At 40.0% G+C, this 16,811-nt stretch overlaps 1 protein-coding gene across 1 annotated transcript in view; it reads right to left on the bottom strand.

The window, feature by feature from the left end:
* Ptpn22 (protein tyrosine phosphatase non-receptor type 22) overlaps positions 1 to 16,811 on the bottom strand; it is a 48,816-nt gene that overhangs the window by 16,771 nt on the left and 15,234 nt on the right. The window contains exons 2-14 of the mRNA XM_036189976.1: positions 16,339 to 16,447; positions 16,011 to 16,087; positions 15,825 to 15,920; positions 15,391 to 15,429; positions 14,305 to 14,376; positions 14,145 to 14,204; positions 13,372 to 13,514; positions 12,769 to 12,835; positions 10,496 to 10,573; positions 8,043 to 8,129; positions 4,005 to 4,066; positions 3,074 to 3,897; positions 1,166 to 1,249 (exon numbers count right to left, since the gene is read on the bottom strand). Of these exons, the coding sequence (XP_036045869.1) occupies positions 1,166 to 1,249; positions 3,074 to 3,897; positions 4,005 to 4,066; positions 8,043 to 8,129; positions 10,496 to 10,573; positions 12,769 to 12,835; positions 13,372 to 13,514; positions 14,145 to 14,204; positions 14,305 to 14,376; positions 15,391 to 15,429; positions 15,825 to 15,920; positions 16,011 to 16,087; positions 16,339 to 16,447 (1,798 nt within the window). The remainder of the gene's footprint in view (positions 1 to 1,165; positions 1,250 to 3,073; positions 3,898 to 4,004; positions 4,067 to 8,042; positions 8,130 to 10,495; positions 10,574 to 12,768; positions 12,836 to 13,371; positions 13,515 to 14,144; positions 14,205 to 14,304; positions 14,377 to 15,390; positions 15,430 to 15,824; positions 15,921 to 16,010; positions 16,088 to 16,338; positions 16,448 to 16,811) is intronic.

Below are 16,811 nucleotides of genomic sequence, written 5' to 3'. Positions count from 1 at the left end.
GATTTCACTGCTAACATGATCCAGCCCATGAAGTGAGTACAGTGAAAGCATTCATTTTTGCCTTAGCTGTCTTAGGAGTCCACTCAACTGTTTCTCTTTCACTGGGCCTTTCTGATTACTCTCAGCCTGAAAGGCTTTCCTGTCCTTTGGCTCCCTGTGTCTTTTACATATCATTGATAGATATGGTCTTGATATAATAAACATAAAGATTCATATACACATTCTGTACTTCAGACGTAAGCTTCTTAAGAGGAAGAAATGTATCTTGGACACCTTCCTCATCCCCATATCCTCCAGCATGTTGTTTTACATTTAGAATTTAGTTAGCTGTTGCATGACAGTTGTTAAATGAGGAGAATAGAGTCTGGAGAGAGCTCTGGCAGGAGACCTGGGCTCAGTTCCTGGAACCCACAGAGTGGTGGCGGAGGCTGGCAGTGTCTCCTCCCAGCCTTCCTGTTCCCCGCCTTCTCTTCTTCCTTGTCCCGCCTACCCTATCCTGCCTGGCTACTAGCCAATCAGCACTTTATTTATACAGAGTGATATCCACAGCACGCAACTCCAGTCCCAGGGATCCCATGCCCTTTTCTGACTTCATAGGCACAAGGCACACATGTGGTACACATATAGACATACAGGCAAAACATTTATATAACCAAAACAAAATCAATATGTCTAAAAAAATAAGATGTGTAGAATAAAACTACAGTCTGTTAAATACAAATGAGTTGAGTCAGATGAAAGTTGCTAAAGTCCCACAGAGCCGTGGGTCTTTGAGTCAGATGCTCTACTCCATTCCAGGGAGGCTCCAATTCTTACCTTCACCACCAAGGTAAGGACTCAGTAACACTTGGTGAGAATTCTCCTGCAAGAAACTGGATATGCCCAGTTCTTAGCAATGGGATTTGTTTGTTTGTTTCCTTGAGACAGGGTTTCTCTGCATAACCACCCTGACTGTCCTGGAACTCTCTGTGTAGACCAGGCCGGCCTCGAACTCACAGAGATCTGCCTGCCTCTGCCTCTCAAGTGCTGGGATCAAAGACATGCACCACCACAGCCTGGCTGAATGAGGTTGTTTTTAAAACAGACAAATGGATGCTCAGCAGCACATGGTACACTGGAGGGACCTGAGAAGGAACACACTTTAGACTTACTGAATTGTACTCACCAGCTTCCTCAGCCACAATAAAAGACTCGGGTGTCCGCTCAGGGAGCGGAGGGGGATTTTCGTCATCTATCTTGGGAGAGGTCACTGTCCAAATGACAGAAATGTAGTCATAATTTTGTAATGAGAACAAAGGAGACCCTTACATCCCATCTGATCTAAAGATAAATTTACCAGATTTGTATGTGCTTACTCTAGGAAAAAGAATGAATTTGTTTTCAGATAAAGGCTTTACTTGATCTTTGAAGTTTTTACTGGGTTTAAAGGTTTAAATATCCCCAAATATTTTGATGGAGTCACTGTTAGGATGGTTTGGATTAGTTTCTACATAACTCTTCCCTTTTGTTTTCTATAGAACTCATAATAGGGTACTTTTCATCAGCTAAACATTCATTTACACAAAAGGTAAAAAAAAAACAAAATCCTTTTTCTATTCTGTACAGAATCCAAAATATAGAAGTTTATTACAGACATAGAAATAGTTCATCAAAAAAGGAGAAAATTCTGGGAATGGATGTAGACTAGAAATCTAGGCTCAAATGCCTACAGGGTTTTCTGTTTAATAATAATAAAAAAAAATTCTGAATTTGTGCAGAACACTTTACATGCTACTATAAGAAACTACCACCAGATGGCAGACATGTCAATTTGCTACAATATGAAAATAACTTACTTTCTTTGTTGTTTTTGGTGTTCTGAGATGTTTAAAGCATGATGGTTATTCATAAAAAGAAAATAGGAGCTAGTGAGGTGCCGCAGCAGGTGAAGGCACTTGCTACTAAGTCTGACAACCTGAGTTCAATCCAGACCCCACATGGTAGAAGTAGAATACTCACTCCTGCAAGCTGTTCACTGATCTAGACACACATACACACACGCACATGCACACACATGCATAATAAAGAAAACAAAATTTCTTACATTTTAAATATAATCAAACTATAAAACAATTAGGTCATAAGAAGAACCTTCTCAGATCCAGATAAAATATTTTTTCCAACAAATGATTTACTCATCTACCAAATTTGCTAGGTTTCATAGCACATACTTATCAAGAGTTCAAAGTCATTCTTATTTATATAAAGAATTTGAGGCCAGGCTGGGCGGTGGTGGCGCACGCCTTTAATCCCAGCACTCAGGAGGCAGAGGCAGGCGGATCTCTGTGAGTTCGAGGCCAGCCTGGGCTACCAAGTGAGTTCCAGGAAAGGTGCAAAGCTACACAGAGAAACACTGTCTCAAAAAACCAAAAAACAAAACAAAACAAAAAAGAATTTGAGGCCAGCCTGGGTTATCTGAGACCCTGTCTGAAAAAACCAAAACAGGAAAATGAACAAACCAACAAAAACTGGGGAGATGGTTCAGTGGGTAAGATTGTACTGTGTGAGGATGAGCACCTGAGCTCAGATCCCCAGCATCCACATGAAAAGCCTGAGTGGCCATAAGCAGATACCCTCATCTACTAAGATGAGAGGCGCAGGAAATCAGGTCCTACCGCTCCCACTCCTACAGGAAAAGAACTCAATGCTGAGCCATGTGTTCAACTCATTACAGGCACATAAGTGAGTAACACATATTTCTGGGTGACTGTGCAGTGCTGCTGTTGACCAGCTTGCCCTCTGTACTTGGGAAGCTGCTTCTGTATGGTAAAGGTAAATTGCGGCTGTTGATAAACAAGTCTGGAATGAGGATGGCCATGTTAGAAGCCTTCCTGTTGGTGAAGATAGGTCCCCAGACCTGACAGCCTCATTGCTATTGTCTTTATAGTACATTATTAGAACACTCCTAGAATTTATTTCTTTGAGAAGAAAAAGAAGCAGAGGAAGAGAAGGGTTAGGATGAGAAGAAAACAAAATATTTAATGGAAACAAGGCAAGGTCCAAAACGTTCTACAACTTTGAGAATATAGCTCACCTTCTATAGCTGTCCCTTGGTTTAAGAGCAGGGGAAAAGTGGTCACAGGGCTTGCCATTAAAGAACCGTGGGAGTTGCAATGGGAAAGGGAGGTTGTAGAAGAGGCTGGCAACGGGCCACAAGGACAAGTGGCCCTATCCTGCTTCTCGGGCAGATCAAAAGACATCTTAGAATCAGCACTACTTGGGGGTGACGATGGAAAATAGGGATCTTCTACTAAAGACGTGCAAGAATGCACTCTAAAAGTGTTGGGGCTGTGCTGCAGTACACACGGGGTATCGCATGTTGGGTGCTCAGAGGCACGTGGCAGTGAATAATTCAGTTCCTCTGAAGAAACATGGACCACTCTTTGCGCCTGCAGCTCCATGAGACAAGGCTCATGCAGATGAGATTCCAAGAGTGAAGAACCTTCTTCTATGTCCAGCTCGCTTGTTTTTCTCTGCTGAATCCATTCAAAGGGAGTTGATTTGGTCCGCATCACCAGCCCCTTTGAACTGCTGCACCTGCCTGCTGTGTTGCTAGGCGGAGCACCAGGACACGACCCGTGCAAAATGGAACCGAAATCCAGACTCTGATATTTCTGAAGGGGCTCTCCCACGACTGGAGAGGCCTTTGCCTGCCCTTCCCTGGTTATGACAGCCTTGCTGTTACACCCACAGTTTAGCTCTAAAAACTCAAAAGAAGGGCTTGATTTAGCCGAATGCAAAGCGAACTCTTCCTTGGCACTTATTTCAGAAGTCCTATCAAAGGAAGACGCTTCTGCGATGTCCACTTCCACCCTTTGTTTGCTCGGTTGCTCTGTCGTTCTTACATCTTTCATGGCGCTGAAACAAAAGAAGAAAATGATGATGCTGTACACAGCGAAGCAGAACATGAGATTTCATCCCTCAGACACAATTAGTCAACATTTAGATATGCTTAATTTACTCACTTTTTTGGTAAGTCCGGAGGATAAGAGCCAGCTTGTACAGTGAGATTTTGTTCTGCTTCAATCTTCAAGAGAAATGTCAAGAGGGTTTTTTTTTGTTTGTTTAGTTTGTTTGTTTTGTTTTTTCTGGAGCTGAGGACCAAACCCAGGGCCTTGTGCCTGCTAGGCAAGCACTCTACCACTGAGCTAAATCCCCAACCCCTTGTTTTGGTTTTTAATGAAGCAATGTCAATAAAATATTTTAATATTTGAAGACTAGGAAGTAATAACCCCAACATTCCCACTCCCCAACACACACACACACACACACACACGGCCCAGGGACCATCATGGAAAGGCTAAAACAGTGTATTCTGAACAGGATGAGACCACTGCATTCATTAAATCAAGCCAGCAGTCTTGTCTGCACAAGACCTCCATAAAATCAAGCCAGTCAACATTCAAGCATGGAAGTGGGGGATGGGCTCAATAATATCTAACCCCAACTAAGTTGCTGTGGACAGTTGATGGCTTCTGGAGAAGAGACAGTCAGGCTTTATTCAGGGTGCAGCTCCTGGTAGTCAGCCTTGCTCCAGCGGTTGGCCCCATACCCATGAGTGCACTGAGCAGCACAAATTAGAGTTGGTGGGTTATTTTTTATAAAAGAGGACATGAAGTTAAGAAGGGGTAGAGAAATGAGTGTTAGTTCTGGGAAGAATTAGGGGTAAACATTATCAAAATATAGTGTAATAAATTCTTAAAGAATTAATAAAATACTGTATTAGATATAAAGCAGTATGTTTATTTAGCTTGGGTGAATTAGTCTTAAATAAATGATATATTTGTTTTAAAAAGAAAGATCCCAGTTGAACAGCCTAACTTTACATTTTAAGGAACTAGGTATGTGTGTGGGGGTGGGGGGGTGACTAAAATCAATCTCAAACTTTGCAACAGCAAGGAAATACTAAAGATTACAGCAGAAATAAATGAAATAGAAAACATGAAAAATGGAAAAACTGTATAAATTCAAAAGATCAATAAAAGTGATGATGCTTTAGTTACATTAAGGGAAAAAAAAAATCACCAGACAGTGGTGGCACATGCCTTTAATCCCTGAACTCCAGAGGCAGAGGCAGGAGAATCTCTCTGAATTCAAGGCCAGCCTGGTTATACAGAGAAATGCTGTCTGAAAAAAAAAAATCAAAGTATTAACCGAAAGTGAGAACACAGGGAGTGAATTGCTAGCACATTTGGTAAAGTGCTCATGCTCAATTTCCCAGAATAGGCCCCTAAAAAATAAAAAATTTGGCATGGTGTAACACACCTGTAATCACAATACTAGAGGGGTGGACAGAGGACCCCTGGGGCTCCTGAGAGTTAGCCTATCCTAATCAGTGACTCCTGAGTCCCAGTGAGAGACTCATCCATCTCAAAAACTAAAGTGGATGGCTCCTGAAGAGTGGCATCCAAAGTTGACCTCTGGCCTTCACATATCTACACATGGACACTCACACACAAGATGAAAATGTGGACATTGCTACCAATCTTGTAGAAACAAAAAGACTTAAAATACATGAACAATTGCATAGGAGTACCACATATATTGATTGCATGCTAACAAATTGGATAACCTAGATAAAATGGTTAAGGTCTTAGAGATACTCATCCTACCAAAATTGGTTGGTTAAGAGAGAAATAGAAAATCTAAATAGAACTCAACTAGTAAGGTGATTTAATCAATAATGGAAACTAAAGAGTCTGGTTCTATCCCCAGGACTGGGGGGATAGAAGAAGGGCCCATTTCTACACTGTCAGTGGAAACGTGAACTAGTATGTGTATTATGAAAAATCAGTATGGAGGGCCCTCAAAAAAGTAAAAACAGAACTACCATATGATTTATCAGTTCAACTTCTGGTATTTCTAGAGGAAATGAAATCAATGTAGTGTACTTATTGTGGCATATTCACAATAGACAAGTTATGGAGCCAAACCAAGTATCCATCCATAGATGAATGGATATAGAAAATGTAGCATATATTCACATGCTATTACAGTGGTATTATAAAGGAATACTATTACCCTCTTTAAAAAGAAGGAAAGACGGGTTGGAGATTTAGCTCAGTGGTAGAGCGCTTGCATATCAAGCACAAGGCCCTGGGTTCGGTCCTCAGCTCGGGGGGGGGGGGGGGGGGGAGTAAAAAAAAAAAGAAGGAAAGAATGGCCTGGAAGAGGACCTGTGTTTAGACCCCCAGAAATCACATAAAGGCCAAGTCTGATGGACCTAATCCCAGTATTGAAGGCAAGAGACAGGTAGATCCAGGGGAGAGGGGGCTTTCTGGCTAGGCAGTCTTGTCAAAACAAAGAGCTCTAATTTCACTGAAGACATCCTGGTGCTAACCTCTGGCCTCTACATGCATCTGCACTGATAAGTGCGCGCGCGCACGCACACACACACACACACACACACACACACACACACACACAGTGCCAGGCATGGTGACACAGGCTTATAATTTCAACTACTTAGCAGGCTGGGGCTAAAGGATCATAAGTTCAAGCCCAGCCTGCACAACTTAGCAAAACCCTGTCTCAAAATTAAAAAGTTGAAAGCCAGAGCTGGTGATATAGCTCAGAGTGCTAAAGCAATTGCCTGGCATTCACAAGGCCCCATGTTCAATTCCAAGTACCATTAAAAAAAAATAGTAAGGGGTGTGGGAGTCTGGAAAGATGATTCATTGGCTAAGAACATTGACTGCTCTTCCAGAGGTTCTGAGTTTAATTCCCAGCCACCATGGTGGCTCACAACCATCTCTAGTGAGATCTGATGGCCTCTTCTGGCATAAAGTTGTACATGCAAATACAGCACTCATATATATAAAATAAATAAATAAATCTTTAAAGGAAAATAGTAAGGATATTTTGTTGTTTTTGACAAGATGAATGAACCTAGAGGACATTGGTGCTAAGTAAAATAAGCTAAACATGGAAAGACAAATACTGCATAATTCCTATATAGACTCTAAAGCAATCCAAATTCATAGACACAGAGTAGAATGGTAACTACATGAGACTAGAAAGAGGAAGATTTTGAGACAATGTTAGTCAAGAGATATAAAATTTCAACTAGAGCCAGGCGGTGGTGGCACACACTTTTAATTTTAGCACTTGGAAGGCAGAGGCAGGTAAATCTGAGTTCAAGACCTGCTTGGTCTACAAAGTGAGTTCCAGGACAGCCTACACAGAGAAACCCTGTCTGGGGAAAAAAAAACAAAAACAAAAACAACCCCAAAACAAAAACAAAATCAAACATAATTTCAACTAGATTAAAAAGAATAAATTCAAGAGGTTTACTATAAAATACAGTGACTACAGTTAATAATGAGGTATTATGTATTAGAAAACTATATAGAATATAGGTCTTCAATTATAAATACATAAAGTAATAAATATGTTAATTAGTTTTATTTAGTCATTACACAAGGTATACAAACCTTAAAACATCATATTATATATTATAAATATATTCAATTGTGTTCTGATATTTTTTTTTTGTTCTTTGAGACAGGGTCTCAACTGTGTAGCCCTGGCTAGCCTGGAACTCACCAAGCTGGCCTCCAAACTCACAGAGATCCACCTGCCTCTGTCTCTGGGATTAAAGACATGTGTCACCACACCTGGCTCAATTTTAAAAAAAGTTTTGTGAGAGGTATGCTATAAAGTAAGACAGATGGGACCTGAAAAAGCACTCACCTATGAATTTATGAATTCAAATTTAACTTGTCAATAAATTGCCTAAAACTTGGGATCAAAACACATGCTTGCCCTAATTAAATTCAACTTCTAAATCTAGCTGAAAATTACATGTAATAAGGTAATCAAGTTGTGAATTTTCTAAGTTAAACTACCCCCATATTAATTTGTCCTCTACAGGAGATTTTTGACATAGCCCTATGAAATCCTGACATTCCAATTTAGGTGTGACCATACATAAGCCCTACAAATAATCTGAGATACTTTGGCCAAAAACATATGAAAAAAATAGTATGTAATTTCAACATTACCTCTCTTCCAGAGTGTTCATCTCCAATAATATCCATATGCCTCTTAAATAGTTCTAACACAGCACTATAGACCAGTTCGTATTGTTCCTGGAGAGTATCACAAGCCGGACAAATGAAGAACACAAAAACATCAGGTGAATTACAGAAACTGATTTCAAAACAGGAAGATCTATCAACACGTTACTAAACTCAGTAAACAGCGCTGTATGCTCCATCATTTACTGCAGGTCTGTATATACTTTTAGGCTATGAGAAATACTCATTTTACCTAACTCTAGCTAACACACAAGGATTTTATGCCATGCTTCTTTCATATTCTAACCCTACTTTTTCCTTTTTCTCTCTCATTTTTCTGTTTTCTTTGCTAGTGTTATTTATTTACATGTTATCCTAGATGTATCTTGAGTAAATCACCTTCATTTATGGAAAAAAATCAGGTAATGGGTGGTATATGTATTGATAACTTCGGGCTGGAGAGATGGCTCAGCCATTAAAGGCTAGGCTCACAACCAAAAATATAAGAATTGAGAAGTTCAATATGTGTTTTCTAATTTGACCTTCACAATTGCTCTATGAGGTAGGAAGGCTATTATACCTGTTTATAGTCAGTTTGTCCAAGGCCATTCAGAAGTAATTCCTGCATGTGGCTTACAAACTGAATCTTCTGACTTAGTTTAGTGTATTTAGATCAAGTTGCAGAAATTTTGTCCTAGTAAAGATACCAAAGAAAAGTAAACCACTGAATAAAAAGCTGAAAATCTGTGGTTTCAAAAGGATTCAATGTAGAGAAACAAGACCTCTATCTTACCATGCATTACAAGGTTTATGGCTTGTAATACTTGTAATACTTGATTTTGGCCTTTCTTCTTCCTGAAGCACCTCCTCTCATACTTTATACAATCCCATACAAATAAAGGATGTTTCAATGGGTATTTTTTAGCAGGAGAACAATGTAGTATCTATAACACCCAACATAGTCATGGACTGCTATCATTTTTTAAGACAGAAAACATAGCCAGCAATTGTGGTTCACTGCTGTAATCCCAGCACTCAGGAAGCTGAGGCAGAAGGATTGCTGCAACTTCAAGGCCAGCTTGGCCCTCAATGTTAAATTCTAAGCCAGACTGGGGTATGAGATAAGACCCTGTCAGAGAGAGAGACAAAGATAAAGACAGAGACAGACTGAGTGAGAATGGGACTCAGACAGGAAGCATCATCTGGCTAGATGGCCATTTTGCACTGTCAGAAGAATGAGCTACAACCGTTAGATTTGTTTGGCTAGTTAGTAACAGTGCTGACATATGAGAGCTTCTTTGGTTCCCTTCAAACTTCTCAAACCAGGCCCGACAGAGATGGGATTTGCTGAAATAGGGTATGTTTATTAATTTAACTCTGCAGTTCATATAACAAGGCTCATGCTTCCTGGTGCCTGTGAATTTATATGCATTACCTTCCTTTCAAGCCTGACAGCACTAAGCCATCTAAGGCTTCCAGTTCACATAAACTTTCCCCGCATAGTTGAATATAGAAAACACCTACAGGCAACACATGAAAAATTATTTTTTCCACAACCTGTTCATGGAAAACCTGTGTGGGCCAAACAGACACTTTGTATTAATAGCTCTTCATTTTTTCCCCTTTAAATCACAACTGTACATTAAAACATCTAAAATGCCACTTTGAACTGCTTCATCTCAAACTTGTGTGCAACTTCATTTGTAAGGGCCTTGAAACACATCAAGGTCTTTCTACTTAAACACAATTCTTTAAAAAATATACAAAAATGTCTTATATGTAATAAATAAAATCAATAAAAACTAGAATGCATGAGTGAATCACTGAGTGGATAAATGCTAAGCTCCATGTTAAAGATGTATAAATGCATAAAGTTGAGTGAAGCTATTGGTGTATAAATATGTGTGAAATTAATACTATCAGCAATGAGAGATTTGGGCTTAGAAGAGTATTCCTAGTGAAATGGACAAGTGTGGGCAATCTAGCATGGGTTCAAAGGTTGTTGGAAATGGTAACAGAAGCAACCAACATGTGACAGGCATCTGCTTGTTCCAATTTCATTTCTCATTGCTTCCTAATGTAGAAATTATGTCACTTCTTGAAGTAGAAATGACAAAGTGGCTTTGTAGATGGATTAATAACTAAAAAACTTCAATTTAACTTATTACCCATAACAGTGGCCAGTTCTTTCTAATAAGTCAAACTCACTGAATTTTTTCAATTTCTTTTGTAAGCAAGAAATAATATTGTAGACAGTAGAATATGAGGAATGAAAATAATCTGACCCAGGACAAGGGCTGCACGAAGACCAGGGTGATTCAGAGTTAGAGGAAAACACACAGTAACAAGTTAGTGTCGCCTGCACACTCAGCAGCTTTGGGTGTGTGTGTCACCATGAACACAGACACACACCGTCATCTCTTCGCCGGGGTCCTTACCTGTGTTTGAACTAGTGAAGGCCTCTGTGTTCGCATTTCCTGGATCAAACTAAAAACACTGAAGTTCTCCGGAACTATCTGTCAAATCAAAGGAAAACTCTTATTTCTTTTTATTTTTTGCTAACAAATGGTGCCATTTTCTCATAGTTTTGTATTCCTGTGACACCCATTCCTCTAATATAGAACAACACCAAGAAAAGAATGCCTTTTCCCTCTCTCTCTCTCTCTCTCTCTCTCTCTCTCTTTCTTTCTTTCTTTCTTTCTGATAGGGTTTCATTTAGCCCAAGCTGGCCTTAAACTGCCTGTGTAGCCAAGGATGACCTTCAGCTTCTTCTACCTTCCAAAAGCTAGGATTATAGGTATGTGCCACCATCCCCATGATCCAGGTTTACACAGCTTAGACTGATCACCCATAAAGCATTGTTAGCCAACCACTGAACCAACTGAACTATATCCCTAGCCCCAAGAATGCACTACAAAACATGTTTTTACTTTATGTGTATGAGTGTGTGCATATAAAGGTACCCACAAAGGGCAGAAGAGTGTACTGGACCCCTTGGACCTGGAGTTACTGACAACTATGACTGACATGTGGGTGCTGAGAACCTAACTTCTGCAAGAGCAGCCAGTACTCTTCCCCCCCCCCCGAGCCATTATCTCTAGCCCCAAAAATGCATTTTGAAAGCCAGTAGTTTCTTACAATTTTTAGCATGATTTAGAGCAATAGTCTCAACCTTCCTAATACTATGACCCTTTAATACACGTTGTGGTGTTCCTCATGTTCCTCATGTTATAGTGATCCTTAACCATAAAATTATTTTCATTGCTACTTCAAAATTGTAACTTTGCTACTAATATGAATTGTAATGTAAATACCTGTGTTTTCTGATGGTCTTAGACAACCCCTCTGAAAGGGTCATTTGACCCCAAGGGGGATGTGATCCACAGACTGAGAAACACTGATTTAGAGGCTGGTGTTATCCCTAGAAAAGACTGACTAATATAATTTAGAACAATTTTACATGGTGATAAAATGTCTGATACCACAAAGATAAGGCTTAATAGATAATTCATCTGAGTGAGGTTTTATGAAATAAAAGAAGTTAGAAAATCTAAAGTCCATATTTTAACTTCTCATTTCCTAACAGACATAAAAACTGATTTCTAGGACTAGCAAGATAACTCAGCAGCTAAAAGCACTGGCTCTTCCAGAGAACCCAGGTTCTATTCCCTGCAGCTACTTGGCAGCTCACAATTGTCTGTAACTAATTTCCAAGGACTGATGCTCTCTTGTGGCCCCTATGGGCACTAGGCATATACAAGGCACACATCTACAAATAGGTCTAATACCCACTCACATAAAATGTTTAATATTTTTTAATTGGCCAGGTATGGTGGCACACGCCTTTAATCCCATCAGATTGTGTTTGAGGCCAGCCTGTAATACAAAGTGAGTTCCAGGACAGCCAGGGCTACACAGAGAAACTCTGCTTGGGAAAAAAAATGTTTTTTCCCTAGAGATGGAGAGATAGCTCACTTGGTAAAGCACATGCCATGCAAGCATGAGGACCTGAGTTCAGATCTCAAGCATGCACATGAAAGCCAGGCATGTCTAAAATCCCAGTGCTCAGGGAGACAAATGGGTCCCTGAAGCCCATTGTCAGCCAGCCTATCAAAATTAAGATTCAGTAGAGACCCTATCTCAAAAAAAAGATAGAAAAAAAGTAAGAGAGACCCCAATATGAATTTCCACATATGTACCCTACACTGACATCCATGCAAACACACACACACACACACACACACACACACACACACACACATTTCTAGACAACAGCACAAAGCTTGATTGTAGTAAGTTGAGTCCATCTGCTAAAACAGTTTGGATAACAAACTTGAGCATTTCTCAGAATCACCCAGGGGGCTTGTTGGCTCACACCCTCCAAACTTTCTAGATTCATCCGTGGGTAGAAGTCCATAATTTATATTTCTAACAATTTCTCAGGTAATGTTGATCCCAGAAAATTGTACTTTGTCATGTTGGAGATCAAACTTAGGGCCTCCTGTCATAAGACAAGTCCATTATTATTAAGCTATACCCTCTCCCACTGGGACCACACCTTCAGAATCACCAACCTAGGAACTAATTTAATCATATATCAGGGTAGATTTACGAATAACCCACTCTGTAAGAAAAGGTGAGTTGTGAAGATGTTCTGAAAGTGGAAGATGCATGCAGCAAGAAAACAGGAAGTGTTTGCTGGGAAACTCACCCCATCTTTCAGCAACATCCGTGTATAATCAATAGCACAGATGACACCCGTCCTTCCGCAGCCGGCACTGAAACAGAAGACCACGGTTGCACGTGCGTTTGTTGAGAGATATAACTGACAATGGTTGGAAAATTCCTTAGTAGACTTGAGGAGGGAGGAAATGAAACTTTTCAAGTCCTACCACGTCCCAGAACATGTTTGTCATGCCACAGGTATTGGCAACTTCACACAAGAGTTCCCAGAACCACTGTTCATAAATAACTTTAAAGAAATTTTATGTTCAGCAAAATGTTTCAGTGAGTAAAGGTTCTTGCTGCCTTTGCCTAATGACCTGAGTTCGATCCCCAGGACCCACGTGGTGGAAGGAGACAATCATCTCCCCAAAGTTGTGTTTGGATCTTTACATGTAGGCTGTGACACATGTACGTGGGTGCACATATGCGCATACACACACAAACAATACATTTTAGAGAAATGAATTCAATGCACCAGTTGAATTTATACTGGATTGCTTTAGCTATTGACTTTTTTTCTTTGACCTGCACCCCAACCACAGCCTCATTTTGCTTGTTCTCAGTAGAAAGCTCACTCACAGCATCTCACCTGCAATGAACACATATGGGCACACAGTCATCTTCTTGGTAACAACGTATATCCCAGATGAGCTCAAGGATGGGGTCTATAGATGAAGGCACATCATGGTCTGGCCAATTCTTATAATGAAACTGGTAAATAATTCTAGTTTTCTATTTAAAAAATAGACAGAATAAATGGGGAGTTCAAGGTTAGGATTCCACCTCACTCTACCAAAAGGTTGGTCTGATTAAGTTCCCTCTATATCCTTTTATTCTGGCAATTTATTCTGCTTTCTTCTATATGCCTCTCAAGCCTTATGAAAATAAATGAAAGTAATATGAGGATGTTTTCCATTGTCTTAACCCTTAACAACACACCTATATAAGAGGAGGTAGATATGAAAATAGTACAAACCAAATCTTCCTCAAATTAGCATATCTCAAATAGGTTACAGACATATTGGTATATTGAATCCCCTTGCCTTTAGCAAGGCAGGATAGAGTCTAAGGCATCATCAACTGTCATATTGATCCCTAATGTCTAACCATTGTTCATAATACCTCTATTCATACTACCAATATCATTTTTATGTGTGCTTAAAATTAAGATTGGGGGCAGAATGTCTTAAGACGATGAAGACTTACTCAAGACACCAAAGGCCCTAACTCTCCCCATAAGTGTACGCCCAGCATGAGTCACACACATACATGAGTCACACACATACATGAGTCACACACATACATGTTTACCTGTCTTATCTCAGTAGGCTCTCAGCATTATCACTCCTGTTCTATACTTACATTATTGAATTTGGCTTTCAGAGTTCTGATTATATAATCGGATTTCTTTTTCTCAGCTTCCTAAGGAGAAAATTAAGTTATCAGCAATTTCAAAGGCATGCCCTCTAAAATGTAGCTCCTGAAGGCTTTGCTTAGTCATAATAGGAACAATCATACTTACGCAGGATATAGAAAAAGGGCCAAATTGCAGCTGTGTCTCCCCTGGCTCAGCCCAATAGCGCTCACACTTTTTCTGTTGCATAAAACAGAAGGTAATGATTTCCCTCCGTAGAATCTAGTCTCTCCTGCAAGATGAAACCCACTCCCTCATCCAGAAGCAGCACTGTCTCCTTTATCTTAAGTTAGGCACAGCTAACCCCCTTGGAACTCAACTCCAGCAACATGATCAGGAATCTCCAAAGGATAAAAAAACAACAGACATTAAAGGATGTCTGAATTATAGACTTCCTAGGAGTCTGAAGAGTAGAAATTGTGATTGCTGACCTATGTTCAGCATCTCAAAACCCCTGAAACTGTTGACTAAAACAGTTGCACCAGTTAAGTGCCAGATCCCCCTAATTGTGATTGGAATTCCCAATTCAGAATTTGAATAGCAATGCCAGTCATACTGTTAGGTTTAACTTCTTCCTAACACCACATTTAAAAATGAAAATAGGTGAAATGCATTTTAGCCCAATATTTATACCAAAATATTTAACATGTAATCAAGATACAATAGTACACATGTGCTTGTCTTGTTATTTTAACAAATATTAAAATCCTATGCAAATTTTATACACATCACTCCGGCAGAATGCTAAATTTTCATTGGTGTCTTTGAAAAAGTTCCACATACCCCCAAAATAAATTTTTCAATAGCAAATTTTTTTAAAGCAATTAAAATAAAACCATTGAGTTCTTCCTCCATGCAATCCCTGGCAAGTGCTTAACAGCTACATGTGGTGGTGATTGCTGTTTTGGGCAGCACAGAGTGAGTCTCTAATGGACAGTTAAAACATCTGATTATCAGAAAGGAAGTGGTATTATCTTCTCCTTTACCTCATTTCTTTAACTTTAGAGCACAAGAGCTACTAGAAAAATGGATAATAGGGGTTCTCGGAGGTGAAGCCCCCTATGTATCATGCGGTATCCCCAAAGTGAAAACTGAGAAAATGGTATGGTTTTTCCCAGACACACTTAAAGAAAGTCTACCACCATTGCCACCCTTACTTTACCTTCGGATCTACCAGGATTGAAAGCAACTCACCTTTCCCATTTCAAACTCCATACATGCCATGACAATGACCTGAATGCAAGACACAGAAATTTAAACTTCTACAGAGTTAGAGAAGACAGTCCTGCATGAGTCCCAGAGTCAGAAAGTATTAAGCATTGTTTTTCTGTCGGCTTTGCTTTCTAACCCAAAAAGAAACCCTAGTGGACTTAGGAGATGGTCTTACTCTTCCTTCTTTCTGTCCCCACTTCCCTGCTCTCTTGTCAGCACAATAAATTCTTGTTACCAAGAGAGCCTGTCAAGGTATCAGCTTTCATTCTCTTGAACAAGAATACATCGTATATTGATAAAAGGTACCTGCACTCTGAAATCTCACCAAACCCTAAGAAAAGCACAGCTGGGAAACCTCAGTCACATCTGCATCCTGCCCGCTCCTCCAAAGCTCCAAGAAGCAACTCTGTACTCACCAAGACACGATATTCCCAAATCATCCTCCAGAAGTCCAGGACAGTTGTAGATAAAGGACCCTGGGTAGCAATATAAGCCCTGGGCCCATAGACACCCTAAAGGGAACAGAAATCACATGAGGTAATGACAGACAGCATCTTCTCCCTGGTTCTCTCCCCATCCCATTTTAGGTGCTCTCTGTCTACCTTAATAAAGCTGGCATTGATATAGCTGGAATCCTCATCAGAAGTTATCAGGTTCAGCTCTACCAGGCTATGGTCATCTAGAACACAAGAGAAAGATATGGTGTAACTAAGGAGTCCAACATCGAGGGTTCAATCAGGTCTCAAGAAGAGTGGTTATTAAAAGTGATAAGTGACAAGTAATTAAATGGATGAATGTTCTTTTGTAGTCATAAATAGTACAATTGGTTTGTCAGTACCATATTCCAAGATTAAGAACAAGTACTTGGTTAAAAAGTGGAGATGTGGATAAAACTGGAAGTATAAGTTTACAGGAAGAAATGGAACTTACAGGGCAAAATATCCTTGTATCTGTTTTTCTTGATATTCTTGGGCTTCTGGGCCACAGTTGTAGGGTAGGTTTTATCTGCCTTATACTTGGTAGATTGCCTTTTCAGCTTCTGTAATACAATTCCAAGAACAATTTTTCCAAAGAAAGAGGTAAGTGACTCATTTGGTATAGTAAGTACTCCCTCGCAAGCAGGAGAACCTGACTTTGATCCTCAGAGCCCACATAAAGCCAAGCGTGGGCCAGCATTGGTGGCACATGCCTTTAATCCTACTATCTGGGTGTCATAGGCAGACAGATCTTTATGAGTTTAAGGGTGGACTGGTCTACATAGTGGGTTCCATGCCAGCCAGGTAAACATAGACAGACCTTGTCTCAAAATATAAATAAGTAAATAAATTTAAAAAGCCAGGGGTAGTGGCTCAATTTGCAATGCCAGTGCTGGAGAGTTGGAAGCAGGTGGATTCTTGGGGCTC

This window comes from Onychomys torridus, chromosome 6 (genome assembly GCF_903995425.1).
Source record: "Onychomys torridus chromosome 6, mOncTor1.1, whole genome shotgun sequence".
NCBI classification, from domain to species: domain Eukaryota; kingdom Metazoa; phylum Chordata; class Mammalia; order Rodentia; family Cricetidae; genus Onychomys; species Onychomys torridus.
This window is presented reverse-complemented; position numbering and strand designations above follow the sequence as displayed.